Source organism: Oryza glaberrima, chromosome 7 (genome assembly GCF_000147395.1).
Source record: "Oryza glaberrima chromosome 7, OglaRS2, whole genome shotgun sequence".
NCBI lineage: Eukaryota > Viridiplantae > Streptophyta > Magnoliopsida > Poales > Poaceae > Oryza > Oryza glaberrima.
In genome coordinates, this window is record NC_068332.1 from 25,769,656 (window position 1) to 25,787,972 (window position 18,317).

The following is an 18,317-nucleotide window of genomic DNA, read 5'->3' on the forward strand; positions in this document are numbered from 1 at the left end:
AAGGTTTCGGAGTGCGAGCGGGTTCTAGGGTTCTAGCACTGCAACGGCAGCGGGAGAGAGATGAAAAATCAAATGGATAAAAGTTGTGCACTATTAGCAAGGAAAATAACATTGCCTTGTCTATAATATACATTTGATTCTAATAAAATCTATCACTTCACAACACTTGATTTTGTAAACCCCGGATGTGATACCGGTTTAAAACAGCAGTATATGCATAAATAGACGTCATATACTTTCTTTACAAAATAAAAAAAATGATTTTCTCGCATATCATCTACTTCCTACCTCCGTCTCCCTTCTCCCTTAATGTTATATCTCATCTTTTCATTGAGAAGGTTTTCAATCCATTTTCAACAAAAAAAATCTTAGATGCACAACCTAAAATCAACTTAACACCCTCTTTTCTATTACAAAACATGGTCCTCGTATATTGCCTTGTTTTAGCGGTGATGGTATACTATGAGTCTATCCCAAAAAAACTGAGTCTACAACAAATAACAAAAGAAAGAAGAAAATCACCTTCTTCTCGAACAGAGTATTTGAGAGTCATCTGACTTCAGTGTTTACCCAATAGCTTGAAAATAGGAGAAAGACATAGAGTAAAGAAGGAGAAGTTATAGAGGAGTCGTGATGACGTACATGTTAAGAAAAGGATAAGCAATAAGGTTGTGTTTAGATCCAGGGGTGAAAAGTTTTGGCATGTCACATAGGTGTTGACAAAAAACACGTGGCCTGGGAGATCTGCTTAACTCTAGTGCAGGTCCAAAGCTCGCCTTTGGATGTATTAGCGTGCCAGTTGATTTGATCCTGTAATCAACAAGAAATAGAAGCAAAGAAACCGTAGTTAAATCTATAAATGATAGCCGATCGGCTAGATGCCGATGACATATCATTTATCTTTGGGCCGATGTCATCCATGTATCGATCGGCAGTCATGAATAAGTAAAGAAGAACTAAATCTACTCGATCAGCTGTAGATATTAACAATATATAATCCTTATATCGATATATACTTAAATCAAGTGATTGGGATAGATCGGTCGCCATACCGAGACAGTATAAATCACTTAGATCGAAATATATATTAATAATTGGACTATATACGTTCATAGCATAGCCGATCAGGTAGATCTAGCATGTATCGGCTAATACTCCGATACCACTCTATGTTAAGATGTTAAAGCAAGTAGAATATACTAAACAAAAGCCTAATATACTTAAATGCAGCAAGATCTTAACGCAAAGGGCAGATTTAACATGTCAATCAAGCATATAGGATAAAGAGTAGTTAAATCAGATACGATCGGCTGAAACTCCGATGCTATTCTAATCGGCAACTAGAAGGCAGTCTAGGGATAGATATTCTAAGCACGACTTAATAGATCAAACTTAACTGATGCAGCATTACATATGAAAAGAAGAACAATATCTAGACAATCAAGCCGCTAGAAGTCTCATAGAACGGTAGATGTCTCATATAATCTAGACCAATATCAATATTTAACCTAATCGGCTACCCTCTATTGACAGATATTAACCGACGGTAGGTTAGATGATGATATTGCTAGAGATTATGTAAAACATATGATAACTCGACGAATTACATAAACAAGATTAGAATGTCATAAAGATGGAAGCACTAATCCCGAGAACGCAAGCCGCCATAACAAGTTTACCTCTTGTTGAAGATCGAAACCAATGCAGCTCAACCCGAAAGCAAGAACTCATCGAAATAAAACGAAAGTAAAAAGGGTGGCGATGCGCCGAGATTGTATTAAACGTGTGTGTTTTATTACATAGGGCTCAGGGTCCATTTATACCCGAGGATTACAAGATATGCCCATATCGGACACAACCATTATCTCTAACAAACTCTAAGATACCACAAGTCTTTGCGGTAGACTTTTGCCCACACTTATCTATAAGGAATTCACATAAAATATCCTAGTTAATAGATACAATTGCCTTCCCAGGACTCTATCCATGAGTGGCAATCATCTTGAAGTACATTAACTTGAACCCGATGTCGCGCACAAGTCGTATTGTCGGAATCGGCTATATCGGCTTATTTAGCTCGACTCAGACTCAGCCGATCTTGTCGTAGCCGATCTGGACTTCAGCCGATTCCTGCCCTGTTTTCAAACTCGATCTCCGCTTCCGACTTTGCTTCGATCTAATCTTCTCTCCGATGCTGATGTTACCAAATTTGGTTGTCAACAATAGGATATACGGACACATGTTTGAAGTATTAAACATAGACTAATAACAAAACAAATTACAGATTCCGCCTGTAAACTGCGAGACGAACTTATTAAGCCTAATTAATCTGTCGTTAGCAAATGTCTACTGTAGCACCACATTGTTAAATCATGGAGCAATTGGGCTTAAAAGATTCATCTCGCAATTTACACGTAATTTGTGTAATTAGTTTTTTTACTATATTTAATACTCCATGCATATTTTCAAACATTCGATGTGACGGGGTGAAAAATTTTTGCGTGGGAACTAAACATGGCCTAACACTAGCCTTCTCCCCTGTCCTCTACTGACATTGAGGAGGCGGAGAGTAGTAGAGAGAAAAAAGAAGGCGGAGAGTGGGCTGTGTTTGAGGGTGAGGGGATTGAGAAGATTGGGAAGATACGCAAAACGAGGTGAGCCATTAGCGCATGATTAATTGAGTATTAACTATTTTAAATTTCAAAAATGGACTAATATGAATTTTTAAAGCAACTTTCATATAGAAATTTTTTGCAAAAAAATACACTGTTTAGTAGTTTGGGAAGCGTGCGCGCGGAAAACGAGTGACAATCTCCCCAATCTCTCCCCAATCTTCTTTGAAAGAACGCAGCCTTAAGGGTTTGTTTGAGGAGGAGGGGATTGAGGAGATTGGGAAGATACGCAAAACGAGGTGAGCCATTAGCTCATGATTAATTGATTATTAACTATTTTAAATTTTAAAAATGGATTAATGTGATTTTTTAAAAGAACTTTCCTATAGAAAATTTTTGCAAAAAACGCACCATTTAGTTGTTTGGGAAGCTTGCACACGGAAAACGATGTGCTTTCTCCCTCAAACTCACTGGAACGAACGCTGGCTAAGTACATAGGAGGAAGAGGGATTGGCAGGAGTTTCTATTACTACAGGGATAAATTTCTACTATTACATGTGTCACATGACTCACATGTAGGGTTTAAAAAAAAGTAGATGTAACTCATCCATTTTTTTAAAAAAAAGAGTTGAAGGACATTAAATGTCTAGGTTTGAAGTTCATGATAAATTCCATCATACATCATTTTTTTCCCTCTACTGAGCAGCATTTAAATTATAAAAGCTATTAAACTATATTTATATCCATGTTTTCTAAACCTTTTAAAGAAATTCTCTTTCGCCATAATGACAATGCTGAGTATTCACACTTGAAACACAAACAAACAAATAAACAAGAGTGGTGATGGCGGACAAGATTAAGAAATGGCATCTATAATGGCACTCCTTAACTTACTTATCATATCCATTGCCATCAAGGAGTTGGAGAGAGGTAGAGAGGAAAGTGGAGTGGGAGAAAATATATTCTAGGAAGAATATGGATGTGCTTAGTTATTTAGAAGCCAACGCTAAAAAACAAAATTGCGATGAAAAAAATATCATAAAATCAAATTTTAAAATTTAAATTCTGGTATCTGTTTATAAGCTATGAGGCAAACGATGTAACCTTAGAGTTTTAAAGAGAACGATGATAATTTGTCCGATTAAATATTCCTATCTAGGTTTAGAGTTCGTAATAAATTTGTCCATAAATCAAACTTTCCCCTTCCTGTAGCATCACTGGAGTTCAAATTGTAACGCAGATATTTAACCATATTTATGTTGTGTACTTAAAGTTTTACCAAAAGAAAGTTCCTTTTCACCGGGATCGTAAAGTGTTGTATTTACATTTAGATGCAGCACCATTACACCCGAAAATGAACAAAACAAACAACCTGTTGATCCACCAATATGGAACCTACCTAAATGAATCCGAATGAAATTCACTCTACCTATAAGAATTCCAACGACTGAAAATTCTGTCAAAATTCCAGCACCTGAATCTATCTCTAGTTCTCTACACTACTATGACTTGATCCTGATTGCTCCCATTCCAGTCGTCCCCTTGCTGTTGAGTATCCCCGGCAATGGCCAACCGGACCCTCTCAGCCTCGACCTCTTCAGCGCGCCGCTGCAATCCTCGTCTGAGTCATCGTCGCCGCCGTCGTCGTCGAGGTCGACGCAGACGCCTTTCCCTTTCCGGTCGTACAGCGCGGCGGCCTCCGGCGTCGTCCTCTCGGAGAAGCTCTCGTACAGGTCAGGCGAGTGCTGCCGGAACAGCAGGTCTCTCGCCGAGCCGTACCCCATCAGCCGGTGCAGGCTGGAGCCATGCTGCTGCGTCGCCGCCGCCGCCATCTCGTCGACGGTGTTGAACGACGAGTTCCTCGACACGTGCAGCGGCTGCTCGTCCTCCGTGGAGTAGCTCACGTCGACGTGGCCGAAGTCGTCCAGGAACGCGAACTTGTCGCCTCGCCGCCCGTGGCCGCGCGGCGCCGCCGGTGAGCCGTCGGCGCTGTACTGATCGCCGTGCTTCTTCCTGTCGGGGTCCCGGTAGGAGTAGCTGAGGACGGCGGAGCACGAGCCGCAACGCAGCTTGCGCACCGTCTTGGTCGAGACGGCGAAGTCGGCGGGCACCTGGACCAGCTTGAAGCAGCTGGAGCAGATGATGAACGGCGCGCCCTTGAGCACCGGCCGGCAATGGTTCCTGGGTGGCGCCCGCCGCTTGACGACCTCCTTTGCCGCCGCCGCCGCCGGCCGCCGCGGCGCAGGAGATTCTTGCGTTCTTGGCCTGCAGCAATGTTGTCCCCGGCAGCTGGTGCACGCTTGCTTGCCATGGTGAGGGGGGCAGCAACCGTGATGGCATGACGGCCCATGGCGCGCGTCGTGGCAGCACGGGTGATCAGCCCTGCACCGGCGGTAGCGCCGCGACGGCAAGCCACGTGGTGGAGGTGGAGCAGCGAGCTGACCAGGCTTGCCTGCACGAGCTATGTAGCCGGGACGGTGGACAGCTGCGTGACGCGCTCTGATGGCTTGGATGCTCGCCGCCGCCGCCATGGCCGCGTCGCGAGGAGCGTAGCCTTCTTGCCTGGGAAGACGAGGAGGGCGCGCGGGCGTCCTCGGCTTGTTCAGTTCAGGAGATTTACTGAAAAGTTCAGAGAGGTCGTCTTTCAGGTTGTCCACTGTCTTCAGGATCCTCTTCTGAAGCGGCGCCAAGCTTTCTGGTGATCGACGCGCATGGCCATGAGGAGGACTCGTCGCCGGATCATCCTCCCGTTTCAACACAGCCGGTGCAGGTTGTGAGTCTGGGGTTTGAACTGAACTTGGTGGAAGCTCGACGACATCGCGGCGTGGAGATTGGGATGTTTCCTCTGAACTTTTCTTGCCTTCAGCATCAGATTCAGTCTGGTCGCTTCGTTGAACATCTTGCAGTTCGGTGTTACTGTCTTCTCTTCTCTCTGATAATTGCACCTTGCCTTCAGATGCTCTGTCACTGCACTGTGCATCAGCTGCAGTAGCTGCATCTCCTCTAGTGAGATCTTCAGAATTGCCAACAGCTTGCTGACTGGTACTCTGAACATGCTCTTCCTCCTCAGCTGGCACCACTCGCTCTGGCTCAGGAGCATTGTTCCTCGCCGACACGAGATCATCAGTCTCGCGTCGGCTTGTCATGTCAGCTCCTTGCTGCCCACTGCTGATTTGAGCTTCAGGAGTGGATCCACTGGTGCTTGCAACATCACTGGAGCCCAGGTGCTTGCTGTGAGGAGGCAGGCCACTCCCCAAAGAGGAGGGAGCACTGATCACCTCCTGTGAGTTGCCGGTGCGGTTTTTCGCTGCGTAAAAAAAGCAACAAATCCGTCAGAGACTGACCAAAAGGCAAAAATCCAAGATCAAATTCTCGATCATGAGCAGTCATGGAGCTTGAATTCTTACCTCGGAGGGTAGTGCCGCATCCACCGCATTGGTACACCGGCGCGCCGGTGGGCTCCTGAAGAACACTGAAGCATTTGGGACACCTCACATGGCGAACCACTCTGGCGTCTGAGATTGCCATGAGCCGACAAGGCCACAGAACATCACTCGCATGCAGCAAAAGGTGTATCCGGCAGGTGCTAACCGATCAAGCTCGATGTCTGTGTTGGGAGACAGTTACAAGAAAAATACTCGTCAGTGTTCTGCTTCATCGAATCTGCAGTTTCTGACGGAAGAAGAGAGGAAATCCAGGAAATTTGTACTACTTGTGTGGAATTTTGTTGACTGATAATATATACTAATACATAGAACTTAGTTTACATGCGAATACAATAGTAAAGGAAAATGCCCGGTAAGCCTTAAGCACGTAAGCATCAAGAAGCGACATGTATGTTTGAACTGTTCGTCGAGGGCATGATGTAATTTTCTAAATTTAAAAACTAGTGGTGTATCAGAACTCTGATGATGTCATTAGTCCTAATTAACACAATAACTATAGCTACTAGTAGTAGTGGAGTACTATACAAGACGAAGTACAGGATTTAGACAGAATCTTCCTCAACAGAAAGTCACGGTTTTTGTGTGTGACCACGCACACAATGTGTAAGCCACAGCAAATGAACGAACAGAACAGAAAGAGCCGGCTATTGGACACTACAAGCTGGTAGAAGATGCTTGCCCATTTCCAGTTAATTTCCAAAACCCTTAGTAATCCTAGGTACGTTATCTTTCGCATGATGAAAAACAATTAAGAAACCAAAAAACATTTCTGAAACCTTAAGAGAGAAAAAAAAAAGAACTTGCTGAGCTGATGCCTAAAAACTTGAAGTAGATGAAGAAAGCAGAGGAGGAAGAAGACAGTCGGGTACAGGAGCACCCACTCACCTATCTTTTGTTTTTTTTGGTTTCTCGCTTTCCCCTTCAGTTCCAGACGCTTCTCCTAGCTCCTGCTTCGATCTCTCCTGTTCCCAATCCTCAGAAACTACTCAATCCGATCCTCAAGCTCCAAATTTCCAAAATCAATCCTCAGAAGCTCCACGCTTCTCCTGCTCCAACTCCAATTCTTCCGGCTCTCTCTCAGATGCAGAGAGAAAGAGAGAGAGAGAGAGAGAGAGAGAGAGAGAGAGAGAGAGAGAGAGAGAGGGAGGGAGAAGAGACAGCTCCAATTCTTGGCAGTTATGGGTGCAGTGACGCCAGGAGAAACGATGCTGATATATATAAATAAAAATGGGAGCGTCGTGTGAAGAGGAAGGAGGAAGAAGCAGCTGAGGAAGCAAGAAATGGTGGGGTTTGGGGTGATGTAAAAATGAAGCGGCGTGGTGGAGAAATATTTATATGCGATGGGGTGGAGAAGAAGGCTGACCGCTTCCGCGATAGCGAGTGGCTGGCTTTGGACTCCTCCTCCTCTTGGAGAAGAAGAGGAGGGCAGGGAGGGCCAGGTCGTTTGGTGCGACCGTGTCGCCGACGCCAGTCGCGGGTGCCACCGCGTCGTCATATCCAGCGCCCGCCCGCCGCTGCCTGCTGCTGCTGTGGCCTACTGGCTCGCTCGCTCGCTGTGGACTTCTGGATGCCACCGTGGCTACTGGCGCGCGTGTAGAGCGAGGGTTTTCTGGATGCCTCATGACGCGTGTGGTAGGGTAGCGGGAGCGGTTGCCGTCACGCGGCCACACGGCACGCGGCGCGGATGGGGAAGGGATCGTGCGTGCGCTGCCTTGTATCGTCTTTTTCTATGCCCTTTTCTCTGGCTCGTGTAATCGTACGTGTTGGCGGCTGCAGACGAGGAGTAAGACCATCCACAATGGGTAGCCTCAGGGTGTGCTCCTGTTCACGGCGTCCGCCTCCCGTCCGCACACCGTGCCCTTGGAGGAGGGGGACGGGTGGCTCTGGCTCCTCCAATCTCCTTTTCCTGAGGCACGGCTCGAAGGAACCCGTTGTGGCGACCTCGGTGCCCCATCCCCCGCCTCCTTCCCCTGTATTTTCCCTTCTTGCCCCCCCCCCCCCTCTCTCACTTGGGCGTGGTGACGGAGCCGGCGCGGCCTCGTCGGTGTGGTGGACGGCGACGAGAGAGAGAAGCGGCGCCGGCCAGATCTAGCCCATCGGCAGCCAGATCTGGAGAGAGAGGCGGCAGCTTGGACGCCGTCGGCCACCGCCCTGTGCTCCTGCTCCCGCTCCCACGCTCGCGCGCCGTCCAGCCTCCCACCGCTCGCCGTCGGCCACATCGCCCCTTGCGCCGCTCGCCCGTCGACCAGCTCTCCGGCACGCGCGGAGACGGGCGGCGGCAGCCGAAGGGTGCAGAGGGAGCAGCGACGAGAGAGAAGGAGGGAGGCGGCCCTCCTCATCGCCTCGCGGCCGCCGGCGACGAGAGAGAGGCGAGCGGCGAGAGGGAGACAGAGAGGCGGGCGGCGGCGGTGGCTGGGGAGAGAGGGAGATGGATGCAGGGCTGGGGATGGCGAGGAGGGAGGCGGCGGCGGTGGCTGGGGAGGGCGAAGAGGAAAGCGGCAGCGGCGAGCGGCAGGGGAAGAGAGGAGGGAGGTGGCGGCGGCAAGCTGGGAGGAGGCGGCGACGAATGGGCGACGAGGATAGCGAGAAGAAGAAGCTAGAAGCCAAAAGTGGGGGAGGAAGAAAAGAGAAGGAAAAAAAAAGAATGGGCTGGGGAGGGGTATTTGGGGATTTTTCACCTGGGACTCCATTGGACCAAGACACCCATTGTGGGCTATAGTACCCTCACCGGGTTGTTTCAGATTTTGAGGAACCCATCCAGGTATACCTTCCATTACGAATTGAGTTTTCTACGAGTGTCCTCAGTTAGTGAGAACACTCTAAGAGTGTCACATTGTAGATGCGAGTACTCCTACTTTATTCTCCTATTTCAAACAGGTCAAGAAAATAAAATTGGTTAGTACGAGAACTATTTATTTGCAACAAATTGTACTAGTGTGTACCAACTGGAGTCCGGAATCGTGTGCATAGCACAGACAAAGCAAGTTTTGCAGACACACGCAATCATTAAAAAAAAAAAAACGCCGCGGCCAAACAGAACAGCAATAACCGCATGAAGCATGTTCCTTGCTTAAACAAAGAAGAAAAGCTCAAGCATGCCGTTTCACATCCATACGTGGAGCAAGCGAGCTAGAGAGACCAACCCACTTTCAATGGGCAGCGATCACTTACACGAGGAAAATAAAAAGGCAACGATATGTGTATGATGGTCTTTGACCTCGTGCAGAGCTAGCTAGCTCTATCTATCTCTTGGCATCGTACCTGTGTACTATAGGACTATCTACGTGTGTGCGCAGTGCGCATAGAAAACGAAGTGCCGTTGATAGTTTTGGTCGTGATGTTGTTGCCGCATGCCGGTGCGACAAATATCACATAGGAGGATCAGGAAGGCATGGACCGATGGACGGTTCGGCCAAATGAATGAGCCGATAGCCACAGCGTTCGGCTATCATGATCATGAAACGAAAAAGGCGTTTCTTGGCTGCAGGTAGGCACCGTCGGTGTACACATGGCAGCTAGAGCGGCTCGTTCTCGTACGGCCTCGTACTAGTACGCAACGTACGTTTGGCCGCGGGCGGCGCCGGTGCCGGCCGCCTCTGCGACTGCACCGTGCGACTGTGCGAGTCTCACCAACCTGCAGCTATCGACCTACTTCTCCTTACCAACCGGTTCGCGCGCGGCATGGCACGAGGAAAAATAGTTTTAATTACTTGTTTACTAGTATCTTTTCTAAAAGAAAAGGAAGATAGATTAATGTGCAACATTTATATAAATTATAACAAACATATAAATTAGAATTTAATAGTATATGTATATTCATCTTTTTTATAACCTGTAAATGCCAAATTTAAACTTATACTTCCTCCGTCCCAAAATATAAGGGATTCTGGGTGGATGTGATACTTCTTAGTACTACGAATCTGATTAAGAAACCTGTTAAGATTCGTAGTGCTAGGATATGTCACATCCACCCAAAATCCCTTATATTATGTGGCGGAGGGAGTATGTTTTTACAATAATATATTAGTACATACTAGTAATATACTCCTTCCGTATTTTAATGTATGACGCCGTTGACTTTTCGACCAACGTTTGATCATTCGTTTTATTTAAAATTTTTGTGTGAATATGAAAATATTTATGTCATGCTTAAAGAACATTTGATGACGAATCAAGTCACAATAAAATAAATGATAATTATATAAATTTTTTAAATAAGACGAATGGTCAAACGTTGAAAAAAAGTTAACTGCGTCATATATTAAAATATGGAGGGAATATTTCTTAAAATTAAGTACACGAGTGTACGTTCACTGAGTTTTCCTACTCCTATATGCTTTCCTAGCGAATACGCCTATCATGATAGAGGTGAAAGTGAAACGTGAGCGGGGCCCAAAGATGCTGGGCTTGGCGACTCGGTTTTCCGGCTCGGAAGTGACGGTTTTTTACGCGCCAATTCTCTCGCGCGGATCACAGAAACACGCGGGCAGATAGAGAAGAGAAAGAGACCCGGCTGCGACGAGTCTAACTGCCAACCTGGCAGCACTTCCAGCAAGCGGAAGAGGGTCGGTCATATTTATCCCATAATATGGCTAATTTTTTTTAGAAAAAAAGGGAAATGAGTAAACGACCTGGCGGCGCGGTTAGTCGGGCCCACCACCCACCCACTGGAGAGTGGGCCCTCCCTCCCGCAAACACGTTGCAGCTGGACGCGGCGTTCACACCAACTCAACGTGCGCCAATTCGGAAGGAGCACCCATCTTTCCCCTTTCTCCTTCTCCTCCTCCTGCTCCCAGCCGCTCACTCGAACCCCCCCCCCCCCCCCCCACCTTCCTCGCCGCCGCTGCCCCGAGGGCGCGGGAGATAACCTCGCCGGAGCACCGCCACCGCCGCTGTCGATCTTCTTCCCCGAGGCAAAGCCAGGAGGTCTCTACCTCTCTCTCTCTCTCTTTCTGAATTCGTCGCCCCGTTTCTCAGCTTGCTTTAATTTGTGTGAAATTTGAGTTGATCGATATTGCTTCGTGTTTCGGTTTCTTGATGTGGATTTGGTCCTTTAGGATGATTCTTCTCCTTTTTTTTTTGTCAGTGGAAATGTTGTGCTTTCCTCCCGCATCTCATGTGCTTCTCCTGAATGAATCCTAGGGTTGATTTGTCGAGCCAGGTTTTCCAGTTTTCCATTTTTGTTTTGAGCAATCGGTTAAATTCAGGTCGGAAGGGAGCTCCCCTACCGCCGATTCCTCAAGCTTCTTACATTGAACAAATGATTTCGATGTGGAGATGTGGTTGGGAGAGGGAGAAGAGCTTGTGCCTTTTAGACTGAGCTTTGCATGCTTAATGGGAATATCAATTGGATGAAAATGATCCCTGATCGGGACACCATTCTCGGTTGATTTTTTGTTCAGGCGTTCAGCAAAATGCTGGTAGCGAACTATTGTTTATGAATTATGAGATTAACTAGGGATTAGTGTGTACAATTATCAGTAACAGGAGGCGTTGACCATCATAGTGTAGCTACGATTATAGTAGATTCTTGAGCTAATTTTTAGGCTGAATGCATAGTCCCTGCTTTATTAGAGGTAGGACATTGGTTGAAGCAGGGCGGAAGCTTTTTACTCTAGAAATTTAGAGGTAGACTTTATGAATCTAAAGGTCAACTGGAACCCAAAGGTTTAGGTTGTAAAGTTAGATGCTCTTTGATTGCTTTTCTATGACTCTGATATGTGCATTCTGATAGACTGCAACGGCCAGCTGACTGGCATTTTTTACTTTGAAACATATTTCTAATAGATACTGTGATTGATTGTGATTTTGCTTTATTGTGCCATTCAGAACTAAATGCAATATTTAGCATCAGATATCTGCATATGTATAATTCCAAACAAAGTAAAAACTGAAAGGAAAAATGTTCCCAAAAGAATTCAGAATAACTTTCTAAACTTCCCATGCAAATGATTTTTTTCCCCTGTAAATTAACTAGTTCCACAAAAAAGAATCCCTGTCTAGCCCTTATAAAACCTATTGTTCAGTATGTTCTCTCTTTCCTATAGAGATAAGACTAACACCATATTCATTTTGCTTCCAGGCTAGACAAACTCAGCTTCATGAGTTCAAGTTCAGGAAAAGCACTGGCATCCAGCATCTCCTATTCAGCAGGAAAGAGCAGCATTTTCTTGCTCTGCCTCTTTGCAGGATACTTGGGAATTCCTGGCCGAAAATTCCACTTGCTCAAGACCGTTTGCAGCACTGCATCTCCTTCCATCATTGGAAGTTGTGGAGGGAACCTTCTTTAGACTACTTTAGCACAAGTCTTCAGTTTCTATTAGTGTGGAAGCTTGGCCTGCAAAACCAGCAACCTTAGCTACGTAGTAGGCCTTTGGATGATGGTTTCTTCTCAGACATCCTCTCTGACAAGAACTATCGCACAGGACCCCGAGCTCTTCACAGCAAAAATAATTCTCCCAATGGGTCCCCCGGATGTTATCTCTGAAAATGATGAGTTTGATTTCTCTGATGTTTTTGGCACCACTCCAGTTCAGACGCCAACAGGCATTTCGGTAGCTGGTCCAGACAGTCCTGCACCTTTGGCTGAGTCCAATGAGGGGGTTTACAACGATCCTATTGTCATCATCAAGCGATCTCATTCTCTTGTTGGTCCAACATCACTTGTTAGCCAGTCCCTGCGACTTAGCAATCTCACTCTAAATAAAACAGAGGGGTCATCAGAACCTGCAGAAGAAAAGGAAAGGAACCTAGGGCAGCTCAGTGATGAAGAGTTTGACAATGCCACAACAGAAAATGAAGGTATTGGGCTTGATGACTTTGAAATCTTGAAGCTTGTAGGCCAAGGGGCATTTGGGAAAGTCTTTCAGGTGAGAAAGAAAGGTACTTCAGAGATATACGCGATGAAAGTTATGAGGAAGGATAAGATCTTGGAAAAGAACCATGCGGAGTACATGAAAGCCGAAAGAGATATATTAACAAAAGTTGACCATCCTTTTGTAGTGCAGCTCAGGTACTCCTTTCAGGTACGTGTGTACATCAATGTTCATCAATGTTCTTATCTCTATGTTGGAATCACTTTTAGTGATATCTTAGTACCTATGTTTGAATACAGACAAAATATCGACTTTATCTTGTCCTGGACTTCATAAATGGGGGACATCTCTTCTTCCAGCTCTACAAGCAAGGATTGTTCAGGTGACTGTATACTTCTAGCTAGTACTTTTGTCTGTCAAAAGAAAATGTTTCCGGCCCTATAACTCAACCGTTTTGTTTAACAGGGAGGAACTTGCACGGATCTATACTGCTGAAATTGTATCTGCTGTAGCTCACCTTCACGACAACGGGATTATGCATAGAGATCTCAAGCCTGAAAATATCCTTTTGGATGCTGATGGCCATGTAAGAATGCCTTCTTCAACAATCTCCTCCTGCTACTTCTTTTCCATTTTGCTGATATCTTTTTTGTTGCCTCATTTCAAGGCCATGCTCACTGACTTTGGCCTTGCCAAAGAATTTAATGAGAATACAAGATCAAACTCGATGTGTGGAACGGTTGAGTATATGGCCCCAGAGATTATTCTTGGTCGGGGGCATGATAAGGCAGCTGACTGGTGGAGTGTTGGAATCCTCCTCTTTGAAATGCTCACGGGAAAGGTGTGCTGCCAACTTGCATGAGAGGGTAATCTTCCCATTTGCATTCATTCATTGCTAAATAATCCTTACTCTTTGCAACACGCTGCAGCCTCCGTTTGTTGGGAACAGGGATAAAGTTCAGCAGAAGATAGTGAAAGAGAAGCTGAAGCTTCCATCGTTTTTGTCCAGTGAAGCTCATTCCCTCTTGAAAGGAGTAAGTTTCTCAATGCATTCGATCACAGTATCAAATTCCTATGTTGTGTTTCTTATCTGAAAAAGATGGCAATCCGTTGTCCATTTCAGCTGCTCCACAAAGAAGGTGGCAAGCGGCTAGGAAGCGGTCCGGGCGGCAGCGATGAGATAAAGAGGCACAAATGGCTCAAACCGATCAACTGGAGGAAGCTGGAGGCCCGGCAGATCCAGCCGAGCTTCCGACCCAACGTGCGCGGGCTCACCTGCATCGCCAACTTCGACGAGTGCTGGACCAGCATGCCGGTGCTGGACTCGCCGGTGGCCACCCCTGTCGCCGGCGGCGCCGGCCACAGCAGCTTCGCCGGGTTCACCTACGTCAGGCCGGCTCCGTTCCTCCAGGATGGCAAGCCTCCCTCTTCCTCTAGGCTGAAAGACTAGCTAGCAGCCAGTGCGAGTGAAGAAACGGATGAACCAAGAAGGGGAAAGAGGCGAAGGGTAGGAAGTTACTACTAAAATATCTGTAAAAGGACAACTGGTCCATGTGAATGCACTTCCGGAGCTAATCTACCCAGGAGATATGATCCATTTGCTCAGACCCTGAAACTGATACCCAATTTCAATCACAAGTTCACAACACACAACCTAGTTTGCTTGGTCGTGTTGTTGCATTCGCGGTCAAAATCACCCTATGATAGACTAAATGCCATCGGCATTTACATGACCAAAACTAGGTCCAAAACTGGCCACACAAGAGTACAAGATAGAGCAAAATCATTTCTCACACAATATAGCAGCTCACTGAATAGACAAATCCAAAGCTTCGACTTATGTTCAGGCCTTCCGCCGACCAACTTGTGCGACAAATCCAACCTTGATTGGAGCAACAGACCTCGACGATCCACACTAGACAGAATAGGCAAATGTTGATTCAGTGGCAAGCAAAATAACGAGAGAATATTCGGTTTTCATCCAACAAATGTTTTAAAATGTTTCAGTGGCAAAGTGTTTTTTAGTCCTCCCTCTAATTCTACTATCTGTTGTACTCTCCTTAAACCCCGTGACTTTGAGCAATGAAATTCAGGTGGGGAATCTCTCCCCTCCGGTGACTTGTTAAAAAAATGTTTTAAAATGAAGATTGCCTTAGAAGTCAGAACTTTGCAGATAATATCATATTCCTTTACTCAAACAATGTAGGCTAGGCAAACTATTATGCAGCTCATCATAGGCTAACAAGCAAAGAGTGAAAGTTGACAGCAGCTAGCAGGTACAAAGAATGAGGGTAACAAATTGTTTTCTGTGCACTATAGAAAATTCAGATGCTCGCAGGTCTGTTTCTGTAGTCAAACAGAAAGCAAGAATATACTTATGTACAGAGGAGATTGGCGAAAAAACTACTACCTCCTATCCAGATTCATTGTATTAGGATGTGTCACATCCACCCAAAATCCCTTATATTATAGGATGGAGGGAGCAGTAAACAATAGGAGATAATAGATGTCACAAATTTGCAACGTTGTTTAAGCCTCAGTTGTTGCTTTTTTATCATGAATTTGTTTGTCAAACAATGTAGGCAATAATGTTGCAACTCATCATTGGCAGAACCAAAGGGAATAGATGGTAAAATGAAATTTTAAAAAACAAAAGGCAATTAACTAATGTTTTCACAGAGGAGTGATCGCTCATGCCGAAGCAAACTGGATGTAACTGAACATGCACAAGCCGATAATCAGACGGCATTTACCTGTTCGCAGCGAAGGAAGAACAGACGATTTTCCTTGGATAGAATGGTATCAGGGCTTTTGCAACCATTGCAAATGACGTACTCATCTGAAAGGTTTAAAGACGCAATAAGTTGCATATAACCCTTGAAATCGTAAGTCAACTAACACTAACAAAACAGTAAACAACAAACGTACAACTTATGATAGTTTACCACACATGAAAAAGGGGAAGCTCATCTGTTCAACCAAGGGAATGAAGTAGGATAACTTACTGATATATCTCCGCAGGATTGCTTCGAAGTTTTTCGGAGCAAATCTTCCTTTGATCACCAACCTTTGCTGCCCATCAAGTGATCCACTTGTCCCCATTTCAGCAAGCAAAAACATCATCACATGCTCAGGTTGCCTATGCATCCTGGTAAATAATTTCCGGTTAGTTCATCACAGCTTTATCCATTGTAAGAGCATTCAATAGAATATCAAATACAAAATACAATCCAAATGGTGAAAAAGCGCACGTTTTGCACAAGTCCATAAAATTCACAAAAACTGTCTTCTTCGTGCCCTCTCGAAGAACCTGTGGCGGCCTCATGACAGTTCTGCGTCTGTCTCCAGCAAGATCTGGATTGTTTTCACGCAGAATATTGAACACTCTGCCCAGAAGCTGCAACAAAAATACCCAAATCAGGTTTTCACACGCACTACAGTAATTTGGTCATTCTGTGCTAGTTCTGGATGACAGTTGTTTCTGTTTCACAATGTTGTTTGAGACTAAAGGATATTGAGTTGCATGCTAGTTCAGTATAGAATTAGACCCACAGAGCCAGAGGAAAAAGTAAGTAAAATTAATAAAGATTATCCAAAGCAAATTTTAATGCTCTCAAAACATCGCGTGACAGCAGTACATGAACAATACATTGGAACAAATAGGTGTGGTTGTAAGAGCATGAAAACAGTCAAAACACAAAATTATGGTGCATGCAAAGCTTTGGAAAATTTACCAAAAGATTACTGAATAATGTGTTGTCTGCACAAGGAAATAATGAAAAGAGGAAAATAAATGGGGAGAAATATATAATAGTAGAAGCACCTCATCATAATTGTAGTCCCTATCAGTTCCCTCCCACGGGTACCTAGGGGCACCTCCAAGCACAATTCCTTCCCCTTCTTCCTCCTCTACAACTTGGTCATCTGGAAAGCAGGAGTCAGTAAGGACAAAGAATAAACTGTCAAGAGTAAGTAATCAAGGATTAATCCTATACCTAAAATGTCCTCCCCATCACCAATGTCATTAATAGACAAATCAAGATCCACCTGAAATTTTCAGTAATGTGAAGCTCAATTCAATCTGTACCTCTCAAACACACACAAATAATACAAAATGTTGATCTCACAGGTTCAAGCACAAATAATACAAAATGTTAATCTCACAGGTTTCTTCTTCTTCTTTTTCATCCCAGTGAAGTTGAGCTCACCAGGCTCTGTGACTAAGGAATAAAATGGTACAAATTAGCAAAGATATTCCCGTGGCATAATATTTTTTTCTACGCTACATTAAGAATACCTGTCAGGTTTTCTGTCTTCTCTGCCAGCTTGTCCACCTCATCAGAAGGATCTTGGATAACAGCCTTCTTCTTTTTCTTCTTCTTGGTTGGGTCAAAAGGAGTAAGCTGTAGAATATGAACAATGCAAATAAATAAACGGAGCAACGGAGAAGACGTGGAAAATCTATAGAAGTTTTACACAACCATCAGTAAGAAATATAAGATATAGCACTTAATAACTTCTCAGACAACGTAATCTATCACAACTTTTTTAATATTTACTCCATGAAGAAGGGGAAAGAAGCTGAGGAGTAAGCACGAGCCTCTGGACAGGCAGAACATGATATAATGCTGTTCGTTCGTCAAATATATAATCACTTATCACGAAACCAGAGTCAAAATGCGCCCCTTATATCATGCTATGTTGTTGCAATGCGTTGTTCATATGCTACGAATCCCTCGCCCATGCGTTCTGAAATGGGAACTACACATAAACCAAGTGACCAACCCCTGATGCTAGTGTCTCTAGCCTCTAGAATGAATCAAGTCCAAACCCTAATTCCAATCGACAGCAAACTTCTAGCTCGAAACCCTCCGAATGGAACCGCTCTTAACGAAACCCCAAATCCGCATGAACAGCACCGAACCGATTAGGGGCGATTGGGGAACACGTTGCCTCACCTCGGAGACCTCCTCCCGCTTCTCCGCGTGCTCCTCGTCCGCCATGGTTGCCGCCCGCCAAGCCTCACCTCACCTCACCTCCTCCGCCGGTCGCGATCGAATCCCCTGCAAGGCACGAACACGACGGCAGAAGGATCAGATCCAACCGAAGGAAGAAAGCGCGCGGCGCCGACGATCCTATCGATGCGCGACTCGCACCCTGAGCTCTCGCCGGAGGAGAGCGCGGCGGCGACGGCGGCGGCGGCGTGGATTCGGGTGGTAGGGTTTTTCCCGGAGGAATCCTTGCGCCTTTAGCTTTACTACTGGTCTCGCCCGTGCAAAATTATGGGAACACAGGGGCTCTAGTGAGAAAAGTCACTCCGTGTGATCAATCCTGGCCGTCTAAATTTGATCCAACGGTTCGCTGTCAATGGTGGCGATCCAAGTTGAGCGTGGAGCTTTGTACAGTGGGAAAATTTTTGGGAAAATGGGAGGGGCTTAAGAGAA

General features: G+C 45.5%; 3 protein-coding genes and 1 non-coding gene across 4 annotated transcripts; 1 reads left to right on the plus strand and 3 right to left on the minus strand.

Annotated features, from left to right (window-relative positions):
• Nucleotides 1–3,865: 3,865 nt before the first annotated feature.
• Nucleotides 3,866–7,405, minus strand: LOC127780838 (protein ENHANCED DISEASE RESISTANCE 4-like). Its single transcript, XM_052307809.1, has 3 exons — nucleotides 6,944–7,405; nucleotides 6,020–6,219; nucleotides 3,866–5,919 (listed from the first exon to the last, which is right to left on the minus strand). Exons 2-3 carry the CDS (start codon nucleotides 6,138–6,140, stop codon nucleotides 4,115–4,117), a joined length of 1,926 nt encoding a protein of 641 aa, XP_052163769.1. The 5' UTR covers nucleotides 6,141–6,219; nucleotides 6,944–7,405; the 3' UTR covers nucleotides 3,866–4,114.
• Nucleotides 7,406–10,876: 3,471 nt separating this feature from the next.
• Nucleotides 10,877–14,478, plus strand: LOC127780750 (serine/threonine-protein kinase AtPK2/AtPK19-like). The gene is made up of 7 exons (XM_052307700.1): nucleotides 10,877–10,984; nucleotides 12,141–13,083; nucleotides 13,173–13,255; nucleotides 13,339–13,459; nucleotides 13,541–13,714; nucleotides 13,803–13,907; nucleotides 13,997–14,478. Exons 2-7 carry the CDS (start codon nucleotides 12,436–12,438, stop codon nucleotides 14,321–14,323), a joined length of 1,458 nt encoding a protein of 485 aa, XP_052163660.1. The 5' UTR covers nucleotides 10,877–10,984; nucleotides 12,141–12,435; the 3' UTR covers nucleotides 14,324–14,478.
• LOC127780751 (eukaryotic translation initiation factor 2 subunit beta-like) lies at nucleotides 14,479–18,146 on the minus strand. Its single transcript, XM_052307701.1, has 10 exons — nucleotides 18,030–18,146; nucleotides 17,832–17,936; nucleotides 17,171–17,276; nucleotides 17,038–17,093; nucleotides 16,869–16,920; nucleotides 16,697–16,797; nucleotides 16,125–16,270; nucleotides 15,879–16,021; nucleotides 15,627–15,712; nucleotides 14,479–14,788 (listed from the first exon to the last, which is right to left on the minus strand). Exons 2-10 carry the CDS (start codon nucleotides 17,874–17,876, stop codon nucleotides 14,717–14,719), a joined length of 807 nt encoding a protein of 268 aa, XP_052163661.1. The 5' UTR covers nucleotides 17,877–17,936; nucleotides 18,030–18,146; the 3' UTR covers nucleotides 14,479–14,716.
• LOC127780992 (small nucleolar RNA SNORD34) lies at nucleotides 15,403–15,486 on the minus strand. Its single transcript, XR_008018882.1, has one exon. It is a non-coding gene; the product is annotated as a small nucleolar RNA SNORD34 (small nucleolar RNA).
• Nucleotides 18,147–18,317: the final 171 nt, after the last annotated feature.

Excerpts from the sequence above, each read along its gene's own strand:
- LOC127780838 (XM_052307809.1), bottom strand. The coding sequence starts at position 6,140 with ATGGCAATCTCAGACGCCAGAGTGGTTCGCCATGTGAGGTGTCCCAAA. Across the intron at positions 5,920-6,019 it reads ATGCGGCACTACCCTCCGAG|CGAAAAACCGCACCGGCAAC; the intron begins GTAAGAATTCAA and ends TTTTTTACGCAG.
- LOC127780750 (XM_052307700.1), top strand. The coding sequence starts at position 12,436 with ATGATGGTTTCTTCTCAGACATCCTCTCTGACAAGAACTATCGCACAG. Across the intron at positions 13,715-13,802 it reads TTGAAATGCTCACGGGAAAG|CCTCCGTTTGTTGGGAACAG; the intron begins GTGTGCTGCCAA and ends AACACGCTGCAG. Across the intron at positions 13,908-13,996 it reads CTCATTCCCTCTTGAAAGGA|CTGCTCCACAAAGAAGGTGG; the intron begins GTAAGTTTCTCA and ends TGTCCATTTCAG.
- LOC127780751 (XM_052307701.1), bottom strand. The coding sequence starts at position 17,876 with ATGGCGGACGAGGAGCACGCGGAGAAGCGGGAGGAGGTCTCCGAG. Across the intron at positions 17,277-17,831 it reads AGCGGGAGGAGGTCTCCGAG|CTTACTCCTTTTGACCCAAC; the intron begins GTGAGGCAACGT and ends CATATTCTACAG. Across the intron at positions 16,798-16,868 it reads TGATGGGGAGGACATTTTAG|ATGACCAAGTTGTAGAGGAG; the intron begins GTATAGGATTAA and ends CCTGCTTTCCAG.